The sequence below is a fragment of the Salmo salar genome, chromosome 25 (genome assembly GCF_965601325.2).
Source record: "Salmo salar chromosome 25, fSalSal1, whole genome shotgun sequence".
Classification (NCBI taxonomy): domain Eukaryota; kingdom Metazoa; phylum Chordata; class Actinopteri; order Salmoniformes; family Salmonidae; genus Salmo; species Salmo salar.
Window position 1 is genome coordinate 7457544 of NC_138315.1, and position 27758 is coordinate 7485301.

The following is a 27758-nucleotide window of genomic DNA, read 5'->3' on the forward strand; positions in this document are numbered from 1 at the left end:
CTTGAACCTTATGTCTGCTTGATGTCCTTGTACTAGAGATTGTAACCTAAGCTTTAGCCTTTGGGAATTGCACCTGACTTTTGCTAACCTTTGCATCCTACACTCTTAGAAAAAAAGTGCTGTCTAGAACCTAAACTGCTTCTTTGGCTATAGGAACCCCTCTGGAACCTTTTTTTAGATGGGTGTAATTCCTTTGGTTATTTCAGAAAAGTGAATTAAAGGATGATGTGGACACTTTTGTCACTCCACTGACCCGTGTGTCATTGTTATTTGCCCTGCCGGAGAAAGTGTCATTATTTCCTTCTTCATAAAGCTATTTCCTAATTTCTCCTCACCTACTCATAATTTCTCTCTCTCTCTCTTTCTTCCGCCCTCTCTCCAAAATGTGTTCAAGCAATATATTCCAGTTGAGCCAACTCACTTAGTTGAGTAGTTACCATAGCAACTAGGAGGCTAAATTGAACCAATAAATTGTTAAGACACACTGGTTTCATTGCAATATGAATCCACTGTTGTTAAGATATGAAGCAAGTAACCTCTTGTCTAGGGTAAATTACATCATGAACTTGTTTATTAAGCATAGGCTAGTTAAAGTATAAATTCAACCATCAAACACTTTCAGTTCATTATTGCATCTAGAACTTATCTTACTCAAATGAGAAACTTAGACCCTTTTGCTCCCAGAGCCATCAAGAGGGTCATATTTTTTACAGAATGAATGAGAATATTAATGCTTGTATTTGAGAGCGAAAGAGAGAGAGAGGGAGGATAAGGGAGTACCCTTAACACCTGAGATTAACAATAAAACACTCATGATAATCGTCATTTGTCATGTGTACTTTAAAAGCTCTTTTGTACATGGTCCCCATTCAGACATATAGGACTGTGTAAGTCCCCTATGGTCTCATAAAAGACCCAATAAGAGAATTCCTGCTGAATAAAAAATTTGATAGATTTTTATTAACTTCCAAGGTGGGAAAATGTAATATTCAGTATAATAAATTAGACATTATTACTTAAGAATTTAAATGGTTATCATGCTTATACATGATTATGTTTACAAGTAATGAAATACATATTCATGAATAGTTCATATATAGTTTATTATTGCTTATTCATGAAAGTTATTATAAAACTGATGAAAGATATTCTTTAAGCCATGTCATATTTATGAATTGAAATGCTTATAAGCCTATACGTATTGATTTTTTTTTTTACATGTAATTATGAAATACCTATTTATTCATAGTTTATTAGTGCTAATACATACAAGTTATTATTGGGCGGCAGGTAGCCTAGTGGTTAGAGTGTTGGATTTTTAACCGAAAGGTTGCAAGATTGAATCCCCGAGCTGACAAGGTAAAAATCTGTCGTTCTGTCACTGAACAAGGTAGTTAACCCACTGTTCCTAGGCCGTCATTGAAAATAAGAATCTGTTCTTAACTGACTTGCCTAGTTAAATAAAGGTAAAATAAAAATCAATTATAAAGTGTTACACAATATTCAAAAAATGTTTTGGGTACAAATGAATTACTCATCCTTAAGCATTTATGTCAGCCATGGTTTTGTTTGCTATTTCTTCCTGTATGCAACGCTACTCTTTTTTAGATGTCAGATCATGGGCATTCAAGTCACATTTAGTGTGTTGGCATACTGTTGTTGTAAGAGGAGACCTTTTCACAGCATTTACTTTTTACCATATTTACATTGACACTAATTCACATGCACTCTTGAAATATTTTCATATTTACAGTTACCAATATTTAATATCAGAGAGAGAGAGAGAAACTCAGGATACTAGGCAACGAGGACTCTGAGTCAGCTAATATAAATCTCTATAAGTTTGGAACAGTATTGGTACAAGGCAACCGCAAACAGTTTCAGCTGGACTTTCACCTAATCAAAGAAATAGCTCAGCAGGAGAAGCTCTCCCTTGAGAAAGATACCCCGAGCGGATCAGACCAGACCTCTTCATTACATAAACCCACAGACGAGCAACCCCAAGCGGAAAGTTAACCTTCCAACACAGAGTACTACTCTCTCATTGAAATTAGGAATAAATTCACCCAGCTGGAGGTAAGGCAGGTGGAGTTGGAACAGCAGGTGACTACACTCCAGTCAGGTCAGACTCAGACAACAGTCCAGCACAACAACACCCCCTTAACTAGACCTGGAGAGCAGGAGGTGGAGAGAGACATATCTGCACTCTGGACTGTAGTGAGACAACATCTACAAGAGAAAGAGCAGGAGAAGAACAGAGCACTAGAGGAGAGGATCAGACTGCTGGAGGAGAGGCTGAGGGGGATGGTGTGTGACAGAGAACAACCCATTAGAGAGGTAGCCACCCCCGCAGAGAAGCCAGCAGAAAGGCTCCCCTCAGCTCCCGACAAAAGTCTCAACACCACAGCAGAACAGTCCACCCAGACCCTGACCATAGCGTCGACAACACAGCGGGACAGACAAAGAACCCCAAGCCCAAGGGATCCCACCCCTTCTGAGCACCCACCTTTCAGCCACCCTGATAGCCCTCCTGACACCCCCCCCCCCCCCCCACACACACACACACACACACACACACACACTGAGGACATACACACAGATTGTGCTCCTTATGGACTCAAACGGGAAATATAAACAAGGGAAAAAAACTAAACTCTGGTGTCCAAACACAAAGTGCGTCCTAGACCTTTTGTCTGAGGACAAACTAGGGTCAGCCAGCCACATAATACACAGAGGCACAGACGACCTGAGAACACAGCAGGAAAGGGTGGCCACAGCACACAAGGGAGTGATTGAAAAAGCTTCTTCTACTTTCCCCAACGCACAAGTGGTTATCTCCACCTGTGACTGTACCTCAACCAAATGTTTTCCTGGCCCACCACTTCACCCTGGACTTGAACAGCCTTTACAACCAGTTCCACCTATACAAGGTCCACCTTTACAACCAGGCCCACCTTCGCCAGGACCCTAAAGGATATTGCTCTCAAACACTTCACACAGGAGCACCAGATCAATAGACACTCTGCCCAGAACAGCAAGACACTCTCCCAGACCTGTTAACCCCCCCCCCCGGACCTACACATAAAGGACCCACGCCGAGAGGGCCTACATCCAGACCACAACACCAGCAGCCACATCCACACCCCAACCAATCAACACCACCCCCAAGTCAACCATCCCCACACCCAATTTAGGCCCCCTCAGATCAGACCTATGCCCCTCCCCATGCCCCCCACTCCCGCAAAGAGGGCCTGAACATGGAAGTCACACATACACCCAGGCTGTGAGCGGGCAAGAAGGCCCAACCCCCACTCTTACACTAGCCCAAGCCAATGGAATGTACCAGATGCTCAGCAGGCTCTGCTCACATTTACTGGCCTGAGGCCAAACCACACGACCAAAAACACTGGACACTTTATGGAACACAAAGCCTTCGCTATCTCATCCTTTAATATCCAAGGCTTGAGGTCCTCTGCCTTTGGCCTAAAGAGCAAGAACCTGGACTTCATCAAATAAATCTGAAATATAAACATTGTCATCCTACAAGAAACATGGTATAGAGGAGAAGGACCCACTGGTTGCCCACTAGGTTACAGAGAGCTGGTAGTCCCATCCACCAAACTACCAGGTGTGAAACAGGGAAGGGACTCAGGGGGTATGCTAATTTGGTATACAGCAGACCAAACTCACTCTATTAAATTAATCAAAAGAGGAACATTTTACAATTGGCTAGATATTCAAAAGGAAATGATCTTAACAGAGAAAAATGTCCTCCGTGTGCTAACTATATCCCCCCCCCCCCCCTCATTAGAATCCCCATACTTTAATGAAGACAGCTTCTCCATCCTGGAGGGGGAAATCAGTAATTTCCAGGCCCAGGGACATGTACTAGTCTGTGGCGACCTAAATGCCAGAACCGGACAAGAACCTGACACACTCAGCACACAGGAGGAAAAACACCTGCCTGAAGGTGACAGCATTCCCTACCAAAAAAAACTATTAGGCAACAACGAATTCACTCCCTTTTAGACAACTTCCTGGACAAAACGTTCCACTGTAATAGTGAAGGTGTAAACTTGTCAGTAGAACATCTCAACAGTATATTTGATGTGTCAGCTTCCCTGTCAAATCTAAGAATTTCAAACAGAAAACCGAAGAAAATGAACAACAATGACAAATGGTTTGATGAAGAATACAAAAACCAAAGAAAGAAATTGAGAAACCTGTCCATCCAAAAACATAGAGACCCAGAAAACCTGAGCCTACGCCTTCACTATGGTGAATCACTTAAACAATACAAAAATACACTACGGAAAAAGAAGGAACAGCACATCAGAAATCAGCTCAATGCCATGAGGAATCCACAGACTCTAACCACTTCTGGGAAAATGTGAAAACACTAAACAAACAACAACAACACAAAGAATTATCTATCCAAAATGAAGATGTATGGGTAAACCACTTATCCAAACTATTTGGCTCTATAACAAAGGACAAACAGCAAAAAGATATACAGCTGATGTCGGAAGTTTACATACACCTTAGCCAAATACATTTAAACTCAGTTTTTCACAATTCCTGACATTAAATCCGAGTAAAAATTCCCCGTCTTAGGACAGTTAGGATCACCACTTTATTTTAAGAATGTGAAATGTCAGAATAATAGTAGAGAGAAGGATTTATTTCAGCTTTTACTTCTTTCATCACATTCCCAGTGGGTCAGACGTTTGCATACATTCAATTAGTATTTGGTAGCATTACCTTTAAATTGTTTAACTTGGGTCAAACATTTCAGGTAGCCCCCCACAAGCTTCCCACACTAAGTTGGGTGAATTTTGGCCCATTCCTCCTGACAGAGCTGGTGTAACTGAGTCAGGTTTGTAGGCCTCCTTTCTCGCACACATGCTTTTTCAGTTCTGCCCACACATTTTATATGGGATTGAGGTCAGGGCTTTGTGATGGCCACTCCAATACCTCAACTTTGTTGTCCTTAAGCCATTTTTCCACAACTTTGGAAGACCCATTTGTGAAAAAGCTTTAACTTCCTGATTGATGTCTTGAGATGTTGCTTCAATATATCCACATAATTTTCCTACCTCATGATGCCATCTATTTTGTGAAGTGCACCAGTCCCTCCTGCAGCAAAGCACCCCCACAACATGATGCTGCCACCCCTGTGCTTCACGGTTGGGATGGTGTTCTTTGGCTTGCAAGCCTCCCTCTTTTTCCTCCAAACATAACGATGGTCATTATGGCCAAACAGTTCTATTTTTGTTTCATCAGACCAGAGGACATTTCTCCGAATAGTACGATCTTTGTCCCCATGTGCAGTTGCAAACCGTAGTCTGGATTTTTATGGTGGTTTTGGAGCAGTGGCTTCTTCCTTGCTGAGCGGCCTTTCAGGTTATGTATAAAGGACTCGTTTTACTGTGGATATAGATACTTATATACCCGTTTCCTCCAGCATCTTCACAAGGTGCTTTGCTGCTGTTCTGGGATTTATTTGCACTTTTCGCACCAAAGTACGTTCATCTCTAGGAGACAGAACGCATCTCCTTCCTGAGTGGTATGACAGCTGAGCAGTCCCATAGTCTTTATACTTGCGTACTATTATTTGTACAGATGAACGCAGTACCTTCACGCATTTGGGAATTGCTCCCAAGGATGAACCAGACTTGTGGAGGTCTACCATTTTTTTCTGAGGTCTTTGTTGATTTCATTTGATTTTCCCGTGATGTCAAGCAAAGAGGCACTGAGTTTGAAGGTAGGCCTTGAAATACATTCACAGGTACACCTCCAATTGACTCAAATGATGTCAATTAGCCTATCTGAAGCTTCTAAAGCCATGACATCATTTTATGGAATATTCCAAGCTGTTTAAAGGCACAGTCAACTTGGTGTTTGTAAACTTCTGACCCACTGGAATTGTGATACAGTGAATTATAAGTGAAATAATCTGTCTGTAAGCAATTGTTGGAAAAATGACTTGTGTCATGCACAAAGTAGATGTCCTAACCGACTTGACAAAACTATCGTTTTTTAACAAGAAATTTGTGGAGTGGTTGAAAACAAGTTTTAATGACTCCAACCTAAGTGTATGTAAACTTCTGACTTCAACTCTACATGATCAAATACAAATCTTAGAATCAACTATTAAAGTCTACCAGAACCCACTGGGTTATCCAATTACCTTGAATGAACTACAGGACAAAATAAAAACCCTCCAACCCAAAAAGGCCTGTGGTGTTATTGGTATCCTCAATGAAATGATAAAATACACAGACAACAAATTCCAGTTGGCCATACTTAAACTCTTTAACATCATCCTTAGCTCTGACATCTCCCCAATATTTGGAACCAAGGACTGATCACCCCAATCCACAAAAGTGGGGACAAATTTGACCCCAATAACTAATGTGGGATATGCGTCAACAGCAACCTTGGGAAAATCCTCTGCATTATCATTAACAGCAGACTCATACATTTTCTCAGTGAAAACAATGTACTGAGTAAATGTCAAATTTGCTTTTTACAAAATTATCGTAGGACAGACCACGTATTCCCCCTGCACACCCTAATTGACAAACAAACAAACCAAAACAAAGGCAAAGTTTTCTAATGCTTTGTTGATTTCAAAAAAGCCTTTGACTCAATTTGGCTTGAGGGTCTGCTATACAAATTGATGGAAAGTGGTGTTGGGGGAAAATCCATTTACTCAAACAACACGTGTGCGGTTAAAATTGGCATAAAAAACACACATTTCTTCCCACAGGGCCGTGGGGTGAGACAGGGATGCAGCTTAAGCCCCACCCTCTTCAACATATCCACTAATTGGTGAGGGCACTAGAACAGTCTGCAAACCCGGCCTCACCCTATTAGAATCTGAAGTCAAATGTCTGCTGTTTGCTAATGATCTGGTGCTTCTGTCACCAACCAAGGAAGGCCTACAGCAGCACCTAGATTTTCTGCACAGGTTCTGCCAGACCTGGGCCCTGACAGTAAATCTCAGTAAGACTAAAATAATGGTGTTCCAAAAAAGATCCAGTCGCCAGGACCACAAATACAAATTCCATCTCGACACCGTTGCCCTAGAGCACACAAAAAACTATACATACCTTGACTTAAACATCAGCACCACATGTAACTTCCACAAAGCTGTGAACGATCTGAGAGACAAGGCAAGAAGGGCCTTCTATGCCATCAAAATTAACATAAATTTCGACATACCAATTAGGATCTGGTTAAAAATACCTGAATCAGTTATAGAACCCATTGCCCTTTATGGTTGTGAGGTCTGGGGTCCGCTCACCAACCAAGAATTCACAAAATGGGACAAACACCAAATTGAGACTTTGCATGCAGAATTCTGCAAAAATATCCTCTGTGTACAATTTAAAACACCAAATAATGCATGCAGAGCAGAATCAGGCCGATAACCGCTAATTATCAAAATCCAGAAAAGATACGCTAAATTCTACAGCCACCTAAAAGGATTCCCAAACCTTCCATAATAAAGCCATCACCTACAGAGAGATGAACCTGGAGAAGAGTCCCCTAAGCAAGCTGGTCCTGGCGCTCTGTTCACAAACAGACCCCACAGAGCCCCAGGACAGCAACACAATTAGACCCAAACAAATCATGAGAAAACAGAAGATAATAACTTGACACATTGGAAAGAATTAACAAAAAAACAGAGCAAACTAGAATGCTGTTTGGCCCTAAACAGAGAGTACACAGTGGCAGAATACCTGACTACTGTGACTGGCCCAAACTTAAGGAAAGCTTTGATTATGTACAGACTCAGTGAGCATAGCCTTGCTATTGGGAAAGGCCGCAGTAGGCAGACCTGGCTCTCCAGAGAAGACAGGCTATGTGCACACTGCCCACAAAATGAGGTGGAAACTGAGCTGCACTTCTTAACCTCCTGCAAAATATATTACCATATTAGTGACACATATTTCCCTCAGATTACACAGATCGACAAAGAATTTGAAAACAAACACCATTTTGATAAACTCCCATATCTAATGGGTGAAATACCACAGTGTGTCATCACAGCAGGACGATTTGTGATTTGTTGCCACAAGAAAAGGGCAACCAGTGAAGAACAAACACCATTGTTAATACAACCCATGTTTATGTTTATTTATTTTCCCTTTTGTACTTTAACCATTTGAACATCGTTACGACACTGTATATATAGATAATATGACATTTGAAATGTCTTTATTCTTTTGGAACTTCTGTGAGAGTAATATTTACTGTTCATTTTTATTGTTTATTTCACTTTTGTATATTATCTGCTTCACTTGCTTTGGCAATGTTAACATATGTCTCCCATGCCAATAAAGCACATTGAATTGAGAAAGAGCAAAACCTTTCTATGTTTACTATTCATCGTTGACCCACCATTTCTTCATTATATCTGTTTTTTGGACTGGATTCCACTTTTCTTAATGATATTTAACTGTGACACAATAAAAGTAAAGCCTTGTTCACCTTCAGAGGTGGGTTCTCCAGATACTGTGATCACAACATGGAAAATCAAGTATATTTTCTATTCTATTCTTTATCTGATTATAATGTGTATTTGACAGAGCCTATGCAGGAGCTGCAGGGGACCATTTGTGTTCCTAGGGACATCAGCAGCCCTATCACATCTGATGAAGAGTACCTCAGCCCACTGGAGGAAGGCATGGACTTTGGAAGCCCAGAGCCCAGGAAGATAATTGACACTCGATTCAAGGAGCCTCCTGCCTTCCAGGTGAGACTCTATAACGCTGGTTCTCTGGTGCATATCACCTGGCTTTCATTGACTTTCCATTATACTGTAGGACCTTGATGTGGTAAACTTGGGGCAAGGGATCAGTTTGGTATTTTGCAACTATATTTTGTTCAAACATTTTTTAATTGGTATTGCAATACACTGGAAATTGATTGAATATATAAATTGCTTCTAACTAAATCTGAAGGCACTGCGTATGGTGATTCACCTCATCCAGCATGCATTGGATGTTCCATATAGTGTAGTTTACATTTTAAAAGTTACAGCATGGAAATTAGTCTGTGTTCTCCGCTCCAATTTCAAAATGGCTCATCATCCTTTTTAACAGGTAACTATGAATGATCAAGCGGTCATTGAAGGGCAACAGGTCACCATGTCTGTCCGAATAAGTGGGCAGCCCAAACCCATGCTTTATTGGTAGGTTTCCTGACTCCATCAAATCCTCAACTCATTATTCCTCTTTGTTTAATGTGGAACTGACAGCATTTTAGCAAGATTAAATCTTATTAAAATCTGTTCATATACACCCCCAGGAAGAATATGACACTTTAAAAAAAATATTTCTGAGAAGCGAGCACTTAGATATGGTCATTGCCACGTTTTCATAAATTCATAGAATTTTTGGGAATGACGTATATTAAGGCATTTGTGAAAATTCAATAGCAATATAAAGTGGGAAAGAGGCCATACGTTTGCAAAATTAATAGACGCTGCAGTAAATAAAACTGAATAAAACCATCTGTCCAGGACTATAGTCCGCGCAGACCGGTGCCATAGCCATAGCCAATCAGAGCTACATTACGCCTATATGCAAATAAGCCATTTGCCACACGGGCCTGCCATCATTCACTTTGAACTGGACTGGAAAGTCACGCTGTTGCAGTATCATTAGAACGCATTCGCCAAAAGCCACAAAATGCACCTAAAGGGATTTCTGCATTTATGTTAATGCCACTGCAGCCCTCTTACATTTGGAAACTTCACAAACAACCATGAAAAGGTATGCTCTCTCTCCTTCAGTTACCTATGCACATTAACAAAAAGATCAAAAACAAATGCTAGCCAGAGCGAGATCAGCTAAAATATAACAAGGGAACATTAGAGAAACCATTTCAAACTTTTTCAGCTAGTTAGCTGTCAAAATTGCACTGATAAACAATTGGGAATAGTAGCCTGCTCGTTGTTCTGTAGCTTGCCTGCCAATGCATGCATGTACCAACCCATGTTTTGACAACTGAATGGGAACTTGCCTGCCTGCCCACCCATTTGCTCGATGCCAAATACATTTGATTGACAACTAAGAGATGTGCTAACTGTGTATAACAGTCATTCAAGTTCAGCATAGCAAGCTAGTCATATCTTGCTAGCTAACCAAACACCACACATGCAGTGTCTCTAGCTGTAGCCAACGAAAAACGATATGAGGGGAAAAAGTCGGTCACTCACCCACTCCTCCAATGACATGACATCCTCCCAGCAGCTAGCTAGCTAATGTTAGGTGGCATCTTTTTAGCTTGATAAATAAATAGCTAGTTATATACATAGATATGCTATCTCAGGGGTGTCAAACTCAATAAAACATTTTTTTAAACTTGTGGTCCAGACATAGCCTATTTGTTTTGTTTTTTAATGTGCAACTGCAACCCAAACTGGCCATTGATTAATTATGAATAAATATGGCCCTGGGCCTACAGAGTGGCGCAGCGATCTAAGGCACTGTGTTGAGGCTGCGTTGAGGCATCACTACAGACCCGGGTTCGATCCCAGGCTGTGTCACAACTGGCCGTGACCGGGAGACCAATAGGGCGGTGCACAATTGGCCCAGCGTTGTTCGGGTTCGGGGAGGGTTTGGCCGGGGGGGGCTTTACTTTCATCATTGCGTTTTAGCAACTCCTAGTGGGGGCCAATGCGTCTGCAGGCTGACTTCGGTCGTCAATTGAACGTAGTTTCCTCTGACACATTGGTGCAGGTGGGTGGTAAGAAGAGCGGTTTGGCGGGTCATGAATCTGAGGACCCATGCCAAATCTTTTCCGTCTCCTGAGGAGGAATAGGCGTTGTCGTGCCCTTTTTCATGACTGTCTTGTTGTGTTTGGACCATAACAGTTTGTTGATGATGTGGACACCAAGGAACTTGAAGCTCTCAACCTGCTCCGCTACAGCCCCGTCGATGAGAATGGGGGCGTGCTTGGCTTTCCTTTTCCTGTAGTCCATGATCTTCTCCGTTTTCTTGATCACGTTAAGGGAGAGGCTGTTATCCTTTCACCACACTGCCAGGTCTCTGACCTCCTCCCTATAGGCTGTCTCATCGTTGTCAGTGATCAGGCCTACCACTGTTGTGTCGTCGGCAAATTTAATGATGGTGTTGGAGTCGTGCTTGGCCATGCAGTCATGGGTGAACAGGGTGTACAGGAGGGGACTGAGCACGCACCCCTGAGGGGCCCCTGTGTTGAGGATCAGCGTGGCAGATGTTGTTACCTACCCTTACCACCTGGGGGCGGCCCGCCAGGAATTTCAGAATCCAGTTGCAAAGGCAGGTGTTTAGTCCCAGGGTCCTTATCTTAATGATGAGCTTTGAGGACACTATGGTGTTGAACGCTGCGCTGTAGTCAATTAATAGTATTCTCACATAGGTGTTGCTTTTGTCCAGGTGGGAAAGGGCAGTGTGGAGTGAAATAGAGATTGCGTCATCTGTGGATCTGTTGGGTTGGTATGCAAATTGGAGTGGGTCTAGGGTTTTTGGGATAATGGTGTTGTTTTTGGGATAATGGTGTTGTGAGCCATGACAAGCCTTTCAAAGCACTTCATGACAACAGATGTGAGTGCAATGAGTCGGTAGTAATTTAGGCAGGTTACCTTGGTGTTCTTGGGCACAGCGATTAAACAAGAGAGAGAAATAATATTTATCCAGCCTTTGTTGCTATGCTTGCAGATGTGCATAATATGCTGCAACCATAATCAAAAAGTATTTAATAACTCCAAATAACAAAAACGTATAGGTTGTTGTAACATTTAAACTTTAAAACATGTTTACATTTTTTTTGCACTGCATAGATGCATTTCTGTATGGTGCACTCAAAATATATTGTAGTTGAATAGCATACCTAGGACCTGCTCAAATGTTGCCTACATGTTTCTCTTTTGCATTGTGTTTTGTTGCAGGTTTTGCTTTTTGGTTATTCATTGTCAAGCTTTAAAAACCAAAGCCTGATTGCAACATTTTAGTAGCCTAGCTAGGACTGTGTCACATCTGCTCCTGCCACCCCCTCTAATGCCCATCCAGTGTCTCCTTGACCTGCCGCCACATCCCCCCTGTGCTATCTCCCTCTCTCTCTGTGTGTGTGTGTGTGTGTGTGTGTGTGTGTGTGTGTGTGTGTGTGTGTGTGTGTGTGTGTGTGTGTGTGTGTGTGTGTGTGTGTGTGTGTGTGTGTGTGTGTGTGCGTGCGCGTGTGTGCGCGTGTGTGTGGGCGGAGACAGGTGTGCTGGAGTCAGAGCAGATCCACACTAGCTGCAACCCGTTCCATAATCAAGACCTCTACAAATACTCAGTCCTGCCACTTCCACACTGCCAGATCGTAATCTCTGCTCAGTCAGTCTACGCTTCTAGCTTTTGTTACTATTCAGATCCTGTTACCCTGCTGTGCCTGTTTTCCTATCCGCTACAGTTCTGCCCGCTCTGACTCTGGTCCCTGTCCCACATCTCGTCATCCTGTTACTCTGTCCTGGATCTCCCACTTTACTACTCCCTTGGATTCCCCCCCGGACCTGCTTACCCTGTCTCAAACCCTCTCGCTCCAGCCTCACCCTCCGCACCTGATCTCCAGCAACACGCCCGAGCTTCCCCTGACCTGCACTCCATCTTCCCCCTGTGTTCCAATAAATACCTTGGTTACTTCATCCCAGTTTCCTCGTCTGAGTCTGCTCTTGGGTTCCCATGTTCTACTCCGCGTAACAGTACGATCTGGCCAAGAACCCAGCAGACTCTCCTACTCTCCACCAAACTCTCGCTGGCCAAGGCGCCCTGCTCGAGCAACATGACCAAGCCCTGAAAGCCCTTCTGGAGCACATCAAGGAGTTTTCACCAGAGCCTGTCTGACCTACAGGGTCGAACCTTCGCCCAGAGCTCACAACCCGTCCCAAGTCCTTCTCCGCCACGAGAGCCATTTGTTCCGACTCCCGAGCGCTACGATGGCAACCTCGGAGCTTGCAGAGTCTTTTTAGTACAATATTCACTAGTATTTGAGCAACACCCAACTGATATGCTAGCGAACAGGCCAAGATTTCCTTTCCTGGGCCACGGCGGTGTGGGAGAGACAGTCCCCCATCTGCTTCTCCTACTCCAGATTCACGGAGGAGATGAAGAAAGTCTTCGACCACCCGCTCTGCGGTAAGAATGCCGCTAAACGACACGTCTTTCCGTCAAGGCCCCCATAGTGTTGCTGAGATGGCATGTGAGGTTTGCACCCTCGCCTCTGAGAGTGGCTGGAATGAGGACGCCCTTTAGGGAGCATTCTGGAACGCGCTCACTGAGACCCTCAAGGATGAGTTGGTGTCCAGGGATGAGCCTGATAGACTTGATGAAGTTATCTCTCTCGCTATCCGCATCGACAACCGTCACTGTGAGCGTACGGAGGGAGAGGGTAGATAAGGTTGCATGTCTCAATCATCTGCTTCATCTCCGGACCTGTCATCAGTTCCTCCCGAGTATCACAATCTAGCTCTTGTGTTCAGCAAGCACAATGCCCTGTTGCTGCCGCCTCATTGCCCGTACGACTGCGCCATTAACCTCCAGCCTGGGGCTCCTCTCCCCAGTAGCCGGTTGTTTAACCTCTCTCATCCCGAGCAAGAGGCTATGGAGAGTTACATCCAGGATTCTCTGGCTGCAGGACTTATCAAGCCATCTTCCTCCCCGGTGGGTGCTGGATTTTTCTTTGTGAAGAAGAAGGATGGGTCACTGAGGCCATGCATGGACTTCTGTGGACTGAATAATATAATTGTTAAGAAGTACCCCTTGCCACTCATCAGCTCTGCTTTTGCCTCCCTCCATGGTGCCACAGTGTTTACCAAACTCGACCTCCGGAATGCCTACCACCTTGTCCGTATAAGAGAGGGGGACCAGTGGAAGACTGCGTTCAACACACCACTGGGTCACTTTGAGTATTTGGTCATGCTTTTTGGTCTTACTAACACCCCTGATGTTTTCCAGAACCTAGTCAATGACGTGCTAAGGGATGTGATTGGACGCCTCGTTTTTGTCTGTTTAGATTACATCCTGATTTTTCCAAGGATCCTGAGGCTCACCAGCAACACTTTCACCAAGTTCTTCAACGGCTGTTGGAGAATAAGCTTTTTGTTAAAGCTGAAAAATGTGAGTTCCATGCTGCCACAATGTCTTTCCTGTGTTATATTATTGCACAGGGACAGTTACGTATGGACCCCGCCAAGATCATGGCAGTCACAGAGTGGCCTGCGCCCTCCAACCTGAAGCAGTTACAGCGTTTCCTGGGATTTGCACTTTTTTAGATGTTTCATCCGCAGCTACAGCCGTCTAGCAGCACCTCTCACCACTCTCACCTCCCCTCCGTTCCACTGGACTCCTGAGGCAGAGGCAGCTTTCCTGGAACTCAAGCGTCGCTTCACCTCCGCTCCGGTCCTTACTCAGCCCGACCCAGAACTCCAGTTCATCGTGGAGGTGGACTCCACTGACACCGGTGTAGGTGCTGTTCTGTCTCAACATTCCCCCTCTGATCAGAAGGTCCACCCATGTGCATTCTTTTCCCGTAAGCTCTCACCTGCAGAGAGGAATTTTGACATCGGTAATCAGGAACTCCTGGCAGTTAAGCTGGCTCTGGAGGAATGGCGTCACTGACTGAAGGGCACTGTAACCCCCTTCATTGTGTGGACTGACTATAAAAACCTATTCTACGTCTAGACCGCCAAACGTCTGACCTCCCGGCAAGCCAAGTGGGCCTTGTTCTTCGGTCGATTAAATTTCACACTCACTTATTGCCCTGGTTCGAAGAATACCAAGCCTGATGCCCTCTCTGGCCAGTTCACCACCGACAACACGGGTACCAAGCCAGAAGCCATTGTGCCATCCACCTGCATCGTTGCCGTCGTCACCTGGGCGATCGAGTCCCATATCCTCCAGGCTCAGCAGAACCAGGCTGACCCTGGTAACGGTCCTACTAATGCTCTGTTTGTTCCAGATTGTGTTCACTCTGATGTTCTTCAGGGGTGCCATTCTACCTTCCTCACCTGTCACCCTGGTATGAACCGGACCCTTGCCTTCCTGCGTCAGCGCTTTTGGTGACCCACAATGTAGAGAGATGTCTGGGAGTGTGTCTCAGCCTGTACGGTTTGTGCCCGGAACAAAATCTCCACTAAACCCACTTCCAGTCTGCTCCGCCATCTTCCTATACCCAGTCTCCCCTGGTCACACATAGCTCTGGACTTCGTCACTGGCCTTCACCCATCTAACGGTAACTCTGTCATCCTCACCATTATTGACAGGTTTTCCAAAATGGCTCACTTCATTCCCCTCTCCAAGCTACCGTCCTCCAGAAAGACTGCGGACCTGTTTGTATGCCATGTATTTCGTCTACATGGCATCCCCACTGACATCATTTCAGACAGAGGACCCCAGTTTACCTCCCAGGTATGGAGATCCTTCTGTTCAGCTCTTGGTATCAATGTCAGTCTTTCTTCTGGATATCACCCCCAGACCAACGGCCAGACCGACCGGGCCAACCAAGAGATGGAGTCTGCCCTATGCTGCGTGACCTCTGCCAACCCTTCCTCCTGGAGCACTCAGCTACCCTGGGTTGAATATGCCCACAACACTCTCACCAACGCCTCGTCAGGTATGTCACCCTTCGAGTGTGCTCTGGGTTACCAACCCCTCTTGTTCCCCGCCCAAGAGGTTGAGGTTGCGGTTCCCTCTGTACAGGACCATCTGCACTGTTGTCACCGTACCTGGAGGAAGGCCTGGGCTGAGGACCCAGTCCCAAGCTAACCATCGCCGGGCCTCAGCTCCAGTCTATACCCAGGGTCAAAAGGTATGGCTCTCATCGAAGGACCTGCCATTGAAGGTAGCATCAAATAAACTTTCCCCCCACTTCATTGGTCCCTTTGAAATCGACCGTGTCATTAACCCCTCTGCTGTGCACCTGAAACTCCCAGACTCACTTATGATCCACCCCACCTTCCATGTGTCCCTGATTAAACCTGTCTGCTCCAGTCCCCTGTCTCCTCCTGCAGCATCTCCTCCACCCCCTCCACCCTCCTCCACCCCCTCGTCGGGGTCACGGCTGGCAGTACCTGGTGGACTGGGAGGGATATGGGCCTGAGGAGTGCTGCTGGGTGCCTCCCTATCTGTCTGTTTCCCTGCCTGACGCTGTTTTCCTATCCGCTACAGTTCTGCCTGCTCTGACTCTGGTCTTTGTCTCCTGTTCCACGTCTCGTCATCCTATTACTCTGTCCTGGATCCCCCACTCTACTACTCCCTTGGATTCCCCCCGGACCTGCTTACCTTGTCTCAACCCCTCTCACTCCAGCCTCAGCCTCAGCACCTGATCTCCAGCAACCCGCCTGAGCTATCCCTGACCTGGACTCCATCTTCCCCTGTGTTCCAATAAATACCTTGGTTACTTTGTCACAGTTTCTTCGTCTGAGTCTGTTCTTGGGTTCCCCTGTTCCACTCCGCATAACAGACTGTGGCATGTGTCTGTACACTTTCCCTCTGCTGCGTGCTTGTGTTTCCTATTCAGCCTTTAAGCCTTGTGTTAGACACATGCACTAGCCTATTAGCCACGTAATGACTGACTTGTGATCATTGCCCTTGCTAGTTTGATTGTATTGACATTCCTAGTCTTACAGTAATTTTTTTCAAAATATTGAGTCATTGAAACTGAAACAGTGCATCCCGAATGGGTGGCGGCAGCAAACAATCTACCAGCCAGATAGCAATATTTTTTGGACTACCAAGAAATGTAATTTATATTATTATTGCTGAATTATGTTAATCTTGCATTGAACATCTATTCTGTCAACAATGCCTTACTGTACGTCATGGAATTTTGAGTCAAATAGAAGCTATTTTCAAAAAAACACTAGTCACACATATCTTGGCATTAGTGTTTTGTGCATGCTCCACGTTGTCAAGGTTCACATTGGCAAGACAATGGTTGCTAGGTTTCTGTAATACATTTACATGTTATCTTTATGAAACCAATATACTGTAGTTCACAGTACATTGTAATACATCTGGAAACATTGCAAAACATTTTTAAATATAGAACTCTCCCTTGGTTCAGGCTGAGGGACAGGATGACGATAAAAACAGACTTGCGCCACACCGTGCGTGAGACTGAGGACGGCACTTTTGAAATGACCATCATCTCAGCTCAGAAGTTGGACACAGGAGTGTACACCTGCAAGATCATCAACGAGTATGGAACAAAGCAATGTGAATGCAAACTGGAAGTGAAAGGTACAGTACAGTAATTGGTTGTGTTTTCTATTTTCAATTCCTCTCTTTGCTGTAAGACAATCAAATAATACGTAAGATTGGATAACAATTTGTGTGAGCTACTGTATGTACAGTTGAAGTAGGAAGTTTACATATACTTAGGTTGGAGTCATTAAAACTCGTTTTTCAACCACTCCACAAGTTTCTTGTTAACAAACTATAGTTTTGGCAAGTTGGTTAGGACATCTACTTTAAGCATGACACAAGTCATTTTTCCAACAATTGTTTACAGACAGATTATTTCACGTATAATTCACTGTATCACAATTCCAGTGGGTCAGAAGTTTACATACACTAAGTTGACTGTGCCTTTAAACAGCTTGGAAAATTCCAGAAAATGATGTCATAGCTTTAGAAGCTTCTGTTAGGCTAATTGACATCATTTCAGTCAATTGGAGGTGTTTTTTAAATTTATTTCACCTTTATATAACCAGGTAGGCCAATTGAGAACAAGTTCTCATTTACAACTGCGACCTGGCCAAGATAAAGCAAAGCAGTGCGACAATAACAACAACACAGAGTTACACATGGAATAAACAAATGTACAGTCAATAACACAATAGAAAATAATCTATAAACAGTGTGTGCAAATGAGGTAAGATTAGGGATGTAAGGCAATAAATAGGCTGTAGTTGCCAAGTAATTACAATTTAGCAATTAACACTGGAGCGATTGGTGTGCAGAAGATGAATGTGCAAGTAAAGATACTGGGGTGCAAAGAAGCAAAAAAAATGAATAACAATATGGGGATGAGGTAGTTGGATGGGCTATTTACAGATGGGCTATGTACAGGTGCAATGATCTGTGAGCTGCTCTGACAGCTGATGCTTAAAGTTAGTGAGGGAGATGTGAGTCTCCAGCTTCAGTGATTTTTGCAATTCGTTCCAGTCATTGGCAGCAGAGAACTGGAAGGAAAGGCGGCCAAAGGAGGAATTGGTTTTGGGGGTGACCAGTGAAATATACCTGCTGGAGCGTGTGCTACGGGTGGATGCTGCTATGGTGACCAGTGAGCTGAGATAAGGCGGGGCTTTACCTAGCAAAGACTTATAGATGACCTGGAGCCAGTGGGTTTGGCGACGAATATGAAGCAAGGGCCAGCCAACGAGAGCATACAGGTCACAGTGGTGGATAGTATATGTGGATTAGGTGACAAAACGGATGGTACTGTGAAAGACTACATTCAATTTGCTGAGTAGAGTGTTGGAGGCTATTTTGTAAATGACATCGCCGAAGTCAAGGATCGGTAGGATAGTCAGTTTTACGAGGGTATGTTTGGCAGCATGAGAGAAGGATGCTTTGGTGTGAAATAGAACTGGCTATAAGAACTGGTAATGTAGTGTGTTCGGAAGAGAGAGTAAAAGGAACTGGTTTCTGTGCGCAGAAGAATAGATTCAAGGCATAATGTACAGCCAAGGCTATGGTAGGATGTGAATACAGTGGAGGTAAACCTAGGCATTGAGTGACGATGAGAGAGGTTTTGTCTCTAGAGACACCATTTAAACCAGGTGAGGTCACTGCATGTGTGGGAGGTGGAACAAAAGGGCTAGCTAAGGCATATTGTGCAGGGCTGGAGGCTCTACAGTGAAATTAGACAATAATCGCTAACCAAACAGCAATGGACAAGACATATTGACATTGGGGATTGGCATGCGTAGCCGAGTGATCATAGGGACCAGTGAGTAGCTAGGCGAGCTGCAGACACGCGATTCAGACAGCTAACGGGCTGGGGCTAGCAGGCTGGCAGAAGGGCCTTAGGGGGACGTCGTGATGGAAGTGTCTGTTGTAGCCCCCTCAGACGATAACGTTGGCAGACCAGTCGTGATGGATCAGCAGTGCTCCGTGTAGGCAGTAAAAGGGTCCAGTCCAATTAGCAAAATAGGTATTGTAGCCCAAGAAATTGGCTGATGGACCTCTTCAGCTAACTGTCCGATATGCTCTAGAAAGCTAGCAGGCTAGCGGATGGGCCTTCAGTTTAAATATATTTGGCTAAGGTGTATGTAAACTTCCGACTTCAACTGTACATACAATGCCTTATTACATTGATTGTCATGCATTATGACGCACTTATGTTATAACACTGACTAAAACATAGTAATAAGTGTAGTAAAAAGCTATAAACTCATGTCATTCATTACAACATCCTTTATAATGTTATATAGATCATTGACTATAATGCCTTATAAAACTAAAATGCGTGAGGTATTATTCCCCCCTCTGAAAACGCATATTCCCCCGCTTTGAAAACGCAGGTGATATTTTAAATACCTTTTAGTAAATTTAACTCTGCAGACTGACAGATAACGAACATGAAACAGGATTGACAGAATATTAACTCCTGTCCTGTGCATCCCCTAGTGCCCCCGGTGGAGCCAGGCCTCGCCATCATCCGTCCAGTGACGGACATTACGGCGGATGCTGGCGAGACAGTCATGTTTGAGTGCCACGTAATTGGACCACTGGACACGGACGTCGATTGGCTAGCAGACGGGAAGCTGATCCAGCCGGCTCTGCTCAACTGCAAAATGCATTTTGATGGGAAGAGGTGCAGGCTGCTCCTCAACTCAGTGCATGAGGATGACAGCGGCATGTATACGTGCAAGCTGACCTCGGCAAAAGGTGAACTCTTAACTGCACTTGTCACCCGCTTCACTTGTTCTCTTCATCTCTGAGGTCTTGCAAGAAGTCATGCTCTTCATTTTCATTCATGTTGGTAGAATAACCAAACGTTTCCTCTTTCTTAAAAACACTTTTAATCTTGGTATATACACTATATAGATGAATAAATGTGTAGTTAAGTACAAGTCATCAACTTCCCAGAATCAAATTGTTGCTCTTGAAATAAGTTGAATGACCATTGAATTAATAAAACCGGTATTGTACATTTTTTTGCTTTCTTTTCCTTTTCAACTTCATTTTCAAGTTCGTTGCTTTACTTTGGCCTTGTTTCATTTTAGAGGAACTGACCTCGAGTGGCCAACTCAAAGTCATTCCCTCCATCGAGCCCCTATTCACCCGTAAACTGGACGTCTTAGAGGTGATCGAGGGCCGTAATGCCCGCTTTGACTGCAAGGTCAGCGGAACACCACCTCCCAGAGTCAGCTGGGGACATTTCGGTAGGAGAACCATTTTCATTATGTTCACCTAGCCTGGTCCCAGATCTGTTTGTGCTGTGTAGCCAAACATGACAATAACCATAGGAGGACAAACAGCCATTGTCTCCATAGTGATTGTATTGGCAAAACCTTATAATTGTGCATACTGCAAACAAGTATAACAGTAGTAATTACTGTGTAACAATGTGTACCGTAAATTCCGGACTATAAGCCGCAACTTTTTTCCCAGGTTTTGAACCTCGCGGCTTAAACAATGACGCGGCTAATATATGGATTTTTCCCGCTTTCAATTTTTTTTCTCAAAAAAAAACCATTCTGTGACGTGCTCAGTTTTTTTGGCGGCATGAAGCTTTCATTAGACCAATGAAATTGCCGAACGGGTTAAGGTCAAACAACTTTTTTGTTTACTGTTTAGATTAAATCGAGCGCTCTCAAACTTCCCATCATTCTGATTACGGTACTCATTTTGTCACCCTCATCATGGCAAAGACACGGAGAAATGCATATGATGCAGCTTTCAAGTTGAAGGCGATTAATCTGGCTGTTGGAAAAGGAAATGGAGCTGCTGCACGGGAGCTTGGTCTTAATGAGTCGTTGATAAGACGTTGGAACCAGCAGCGTGAGGAATTGACTCAGTGCAAAAAGACAACTAAATTAGCTTACTGCTAATTTTTTATTTTTTGTTACAAGCTGTGTTTCGTTAAAGCCAATTTGTTTTTGTTACAAGCCGTGTTTCGTTAAAGCCTGTGTAAAGTTCATTTGTTTCAAAGTACCGGTAGGCACCTGTGGCTTATAGACATGTGCGGCTTATTTATGTAAAAAAAATAGAAATAAATTCAGTGGGTGCGGCTTATATTCAGGTGCGCTTAATAGTCCGGAAATTACGGTACCTGCACTGTCAATGGAGATATAAATATACAGCACAACACAGATGGGACCAGGCTAGTTTACCACCAAATTAGCTCTTATTGCTATTCAAGAGCATACAGTAGTTTACACGGTTGTTCGGGGTCAATGTAATCATGTATGGACCCGTATATTTACATCTACATTGACAGTGCAGGTGCACATTGTTACATTACTGATGTTATACTTGTTTGCAGCATGTACAATTTGAAGGTTTTGCAAATTAAATCACTATGGAGACGATGTCTGTATGTCCTCTTCTCTCCTCAGACCATACACTGGTAGAGAGCGATGATGTGCGCATCTTACAAGAGGGAGGTCGTCACTCCCTCATCATCTCTCATGTCACCAATGAGGACGAGGGCTTTTACACGGTCATCGCTCGCAATCCACATGGTGACGCCGAGAGCTCCGCTGAGCTCTATGTCCAGGAGCCCAGACCTGCTATCTCATCTCAAATGTAGGTACACACTTATCACCTACAGTCCTCACCGTACAGATTTAAGATCTTAATTTGATCACTCTTTTGTTTCTGAGAATTTTTCTGCAGTGCAGGAAATGCAAACTTGTAGTGTATCAAAGTTTAGAAAGGCGATAACACTTTACATTACGTTGTCCCTATTACTATGCAACTAACACAGTAATAACTGTTTACAATATAGTAGTTACATAGGTTTTACTATGTAATCACATGGTAATAGGGTTGTTGAGGAATAATTTATTACACAATTGGAACAAGGAATGTGTAATTACACATTCAGTTGTTGGTTATTCCACAGTTGTAACTCCTGATTTTATTAATCCCCTAAAGTCAATGTCCGAGCCCCCACGGAAATGTAATTACCATAATACAACATTTCAAATAAAAATCTGTCCGTTTAAGGTAGAGATGTTTTTTTTCATAGGATACATCTAAATCCATCGCATCTGCTTATGTCGCACTTCCAAATCTGTGGTGAAAGGTGACAGAGCTAGAGCGGTGTTTGTCAGACCATGAGACAAAATTGTGTGTGGAGTCCGAACCCTCTACGGAAAGATGAGACGGTCACGAACACGACGGTATTCTCCGTTTTGATATACGACCTCCACAAGTGTTAGGAGACTCGTCTGAAGTCAGTTCAGCCAATCTACCAACTTCTGTCTGTAGCGTCCAAACCGCTTGGGCTATATACGCTTACGAACATGTTTTGCTCTACAACGCCCACAGGCTTCACAAAACTCATCTGAAGGTCCCCCGGTACCAAAATGAATGGAAGTACAGTATATATGGAGACTGTTTAATGCCAAAAATATGGCGTTAAATACATATAAAAAAAAATAATGTTTCCTGATCGTTCTTACATCTCTCATATATAGCAGAGAAACTTCAAAAACAAACTTCCTTTGGTTATTTTTGGGGGACTATCTGTTCCATGCAGTGAATCTGTTATTCAATGTGTTTGTATGGGCTAATAGCAGTAAGACCAAAAATTATTTATCAAATATTTTTTAGATATGTTTTTATGCTTCAAAGCGCTTAGATAAGGCTTAGACTCTGACGGGATAAACATTTTCTTGTTCAACATTAAGTAATGTTTGTAATTAAACATTTGGAAGTCATGTGTGAACTACCATGTTAATAAGTCAAACCAATATATGACCTTATTATTTATAACTACAAGGTGTCACTAGCATCGAATCCACATGCAATACCAGGGTTGATTAATAGGCCAGGACCTGGTAACAACAATTGTAACAAGGCACCCCCTGTTATTAACTACCGGTCATTTTCAATTAGTTTATTTCTATGTTATGACCTGGCTCAAAGGCCATACCGAATCAAGTGTAATGTAAGAACAATGTACTTACATAGGATATACTTGTAATTCTCATGTAGCTACTCAGGATCAAGCAACTTAAAGTAAAGTGAAACCCAGTAGGGTGTAACCTCTGTAATTACTATGTGGTTACAATGTAACAACCTTTGCAGACAATAGGCTAACCAGGAGAAATTAAGAGACAGGAGAACATTAAGTTTAACCCTTTAGTTTACAGTGTATTTACAATTAAGCAATATTTAACAACCAACTCTCTAATTACAAGGGATATACATGTATTTACAATGTACTTAATGTAAAGTGAAGTGCCATTTTAATTACTTTGTAGTTACATGTGCGTACCATTAGGATGCATGGGGAGATAGTAGCTCGGTGATGTACCGCCTAAACTGTGAATATATGTAGAAGCCAGACAACATAGTTTAAATTAACCCTTTAAAATCCCTAAATAAATATATCCCCAAGCAACCAGGAGAGAGTGAGTGGTCAGATATACACAAAAGTGAAACAGTCTTTGAGTAAAACGATGCTGAGACTCAAACCTTCAAACCTACTAACTATTAGATGCAAATGAGAGCAATGGACAGCTGAAGGAAATCCAGGAAAACATCGATAAAATACTCTGAATGCTCACCAAAACAAACAATCTGTTGTTAAAAATGTAGATTTGCTTGAAAGGAATGTAGTCTATCGTGCCAGATATGCATGTACAGGGCGGAGTGTGGGCGAAAACACAACAAAATGGACCTTCTGGAAACAATGGTGCAAACTTTAGAAGATGAACTGGATCAGCTAGAAAACAGATCGAGACAAAATAATATGAGAATATGGTCCCTACCGGAAGACGAGGAAAGCAGGGAACCTTTCCATCTAATTGATTAAGCTGATATCGGACGAGCTTGGCATGGATGTATCACCAGAGAATCAGGTGTGGGCATGAAGGAGAAAACGCACAATACCCTTGCATGGTAACCTTTAAGATGTTGAACTATCAGACCAAAGTCAACATTCTGAGGGCACATGGTGAAAAGGAGATCAAGGTCCAGGGCCAGTCCATTCGATTCTTCCAGGACCTGCCATCCAGGATGAGAAAAAACGCAAGCAATTCATTCCGATTAGACGTTCACTGGAGGAAAAAGGAGTCAAGTCTCAAATCCAATTCCCAGCAGTACTGTGGGTATGGAAGGGAACACAGAGAATGGAGTTCACAAGTGCTAATGAAGCCCTGAACAGGCTGCAGGAAAGCTTTTTAGTTGAAAGAGAGCCCAGTGCCTTGAGGAGCAATAGAGGAAAAAACAGATAAGCACAATAGGCTATAGACAGTGATGCCCAAGACAAGTTTATTTGTAAATTGAGACAATATTCCTTCCCCCTCCTCACAATACAGTCTAGACTATTGTCCACAAGTAATTGTTCTTCTCCAGGAAGTAATGCTAGAAATAGCCGATGACAATGAAATACATGGTACAGTAGGGCTGTTCCTGACAAAAAAATAAATAATAATATTGGTCGACCGAGAGTCGATTGGTCTTTCAACCAATCGATTGGTCGAAACTTGAAAGCGCGTATTTTTCTTCCAAAAGTATTCACCCCCTTGGCGTTTTTCCTATTTTGTTGCATTACAACCTGTAATTTAAATTGATTTTATTTGGATTTCATGTAAAGGACATACACAAAATAGTCCAAATTGGTGAAGTGAAATTCAAAAAAATTACTTTTTTTATAAAATCTAAAAAAAAAATGTAAATGGAAAAGTGGTGCGTGCATAGGTATTCACCCCCTTTGCTATGAAGCCCCTAAATAAGATCTGGTGCAACCAATTACCTTCATAAGTCACATAATTAGTTAAATAAAGTCCACCTGTGTGCAATCTAAGTGTCACATGATCTCAGTATATATACACCTGTTCTGAAATGCCCCAGAGTCTGCAACACCACGAAGCAAGAGGCACCACCAAGCAAGCGGCAATATGAAGACCAAGGAGCTCGGCAAAAAAGTCAGGGGCAAAGTCGTAGAGAAGTACAGATCAGGGCTGGGTTCTAAAAAAATGTCTGAATGTTTGAACATCCCACGGAGCACTATTAAATTCATTATAAAAAAATGTGAAAGAATATGGCACCACAACAAACCTGCCAAGAGCGGGCCGCCCACCAAACCTCACGGGCCAGGCAAGGAGGGCATTAATCAGAGAGGCAACAAAGAGACCAAAGATAACCCTGAAGGAGCAGCAATGCTCCACAGCGGAAATTGGAGTCCATAGGACCACTTTAAGCCGTACACTCCACAGAGCTGGGCTTTACAGAAGATTGGCCAGAAAAAAGCCATTGCTTAAAGAAAGAAATTGGTGTTCGCCAAAAGGCATATGGGAGACTCCCCAAACATATGGAAGAACGTACTCTGGTCAGATGAGACTAAAATTGAGCTTTTTGGCCATCAAGGAAAACACTATGTCTGGCACAAACCCGACACCTCCCATCACCCTGAGAACACCATCCCCAGCATCATGCTGTGGGGATGTTTTTCATCGGCAGGGACTGTGAAACTGGTCAGAATTGAAAGAATGATGGATGGCGCTAAATACAGGGATATTCTTGAGGGAAACCTGTTTCAGTCTTCCAGAGATTTGAGACCGGGATGGAGGTTTACCTTCCAGCAGGACAATGACCCAAAGCATACTGCTAAAGCAACACTTGAGGGGTTTAAGGGGAAACATTTAAATGTCTTGGAATGGCCTAGTCAAAGCCCAGACCTCAATCTAATTGGGAATCTGTGGTATGAATTGAATACTGCTGTACATCAGCGGAACCCATCCAACTTGAAGCAGCTGGAGCAGTTTTTCCTTGAAGAATGGGCAAAAATCCCTGTGGCTAGATGTGCCAAGCTTATAGAGACATACCCCATCGACTTGCAGCTGTAATTGCTGCAAAAGGTGGCTCTACAAAGTACTGCCTTTTGGGGGGTGAATCGTTATGCATGCTCAAGTTTTCTGTTTTTTGTCTTATTTCTTGTTTGTTTCACAAAATAATGTTTTTGCATCTTCATGTTGTGTAAATCAAATTATACAAACTGTAAGCCACTGTACAGACACACCCTATGTTAGAATAAAATTATCTACATGTAGGTTACGGAGCTTGTCTGATACTTTAAGCACTGCGGTAAAAAAGTTAAGACACAAATTGCAAAATAGGGAGCCAGAGATCAATATACCCTAACCAAAAGAAAAAAACTGTTCCCGACCCTCCACCTCCTGCTGCTGCTGGCCTTCGTAAATTCTGCCCTTAAGCTCCTGAAGTTGCCAGTAATAGGTTACACCAGCGGTCAGCAACCTTTTCCATTTGGAGTGCCAAGTTATCGTAACATTTCTACTGATCTGCGTGCCAGTTATGATTTTCACATGCACACGATCATGTTACACTATCAATTATTTTATAATAAGGTCTTCATATCTCAAAATCAATTTCATGTGGTTAATCAAAACTCTATCTAGATGAAAGTTATACAAATCTAAAAGTAACTTTTATTGCCATTATCAACTGTCATGTTCGTCGTAAAGATGGGACCAAGGCGCAGCGGGAATGTGAATACTCATCTTCTTTATTTAGAAGAAAAACAAAATAAACACTTAATCAAAACAACGACGAGAAAACAGTCCTGTGAGGCACACAGCTACACTTGGAACAACTACCCACAAAAACCCATGGAAAAACACCCCTACTAAATAGGACCTTCAATTAGAGGCAACGAGGAACAGCTGCCTCCAATTGAAGGTCAACCCAATAAACTAAACATAGAAATAGAAAAACTAGAACGAACATAGAAATATACTAACATAGAACATTGACCCAAAAAACCCCGAAACACATAAAATAAACATCCCCTGCCACGTCCTGACCAAACTACAATAACAAATAACCCCTTTACTGGTCAGGACGTGACATCAACATTTAAAAATGGCCTAAATAAAATTGTAAATTAAAGAAATTCAAACCTTTACCATTACAAATGTAGACATATAGTGCATTCGGTAAAGTATTCAGACCCCTTCCCCTTTTCCACATTTTGTTACTTTACAGCCGTATTCTAAAATGGATTCAATTCATTGTTTTCCTCATCAGTCTACACACAATACCCCATAATGGGGGCAGCAGGTAGCTTAGTGGTTAGAGCATTGCTGGATCGAATCCTCGAGCTGACAAGATCAAAATCTGTCATTCTGCCCTTGAGCAAGGCAGTTAACTCACTGTTCTCAGGCCCCCGAAGACATGGATGTTGATTATGGCAGCCCCCCCGCACATCTCTGATTCAGAGGGGTTGGGTTAAATGCAGAAGACCCATTTCGGTTGAAGACATTCAGTTGTACAACTGACTAGGTATCCCCCTTTCCCTAATGATGAAGCGAAAACATTTTTGCAAATGTATAAAAAACAAACTGAAATACCTTTACATAAGTATTCAGACCCATTGCTATGAGACTCGAAATTAACCTCAGATGCTTCCTGTTTCCTTTGCTTCCTTGCGATGTTTCTACAATGCGACAGGAGTCCCCCTGTGGTAAATTCAATTGATTGGACATTATTTGGAAAGGAACACCCGTGTCTATAGAAGGTCCC

General features: G+C 43.1%; 1 protein-coding gene across 1 annotated transcript in view; it reads left to right on the forward strand.

Annotated features, from left to right (window-relative positions):
* The window catches only part of spegb (striated muscle enriched protein kinase b), a 131415-nt gene that overhangs the window by 46943 nt on the left and 56714 nt on the right, over positions 1 to 27758 (forward strand). The window contains exons 7-12 of the mRNA XM_014172901.3: positions 8598 to 8764; positions 9114 to 9202; positions 17098 to 17273; positions 19668 to 19928; positions 20267 to 20425; positions 21602 to 21791. Of these exons, the coding sequence (XP_014028376.3) occupies positions 8598 to 8764; positions 9114 to 9202; positions 17098 to 17273; positions 19668 to 19928; positions 20267 to 20425; positions 21602 to 21791 (1042 nt within the window). The remainder of the gene's footprint in view (positions 1 to 8597; positions 8765 to 9113; positions 9203 to 17097; positions 17274 to 19667; positions 19929 to 20266; positions 20426 to 21601; positions 21792 to 27758) is intronic.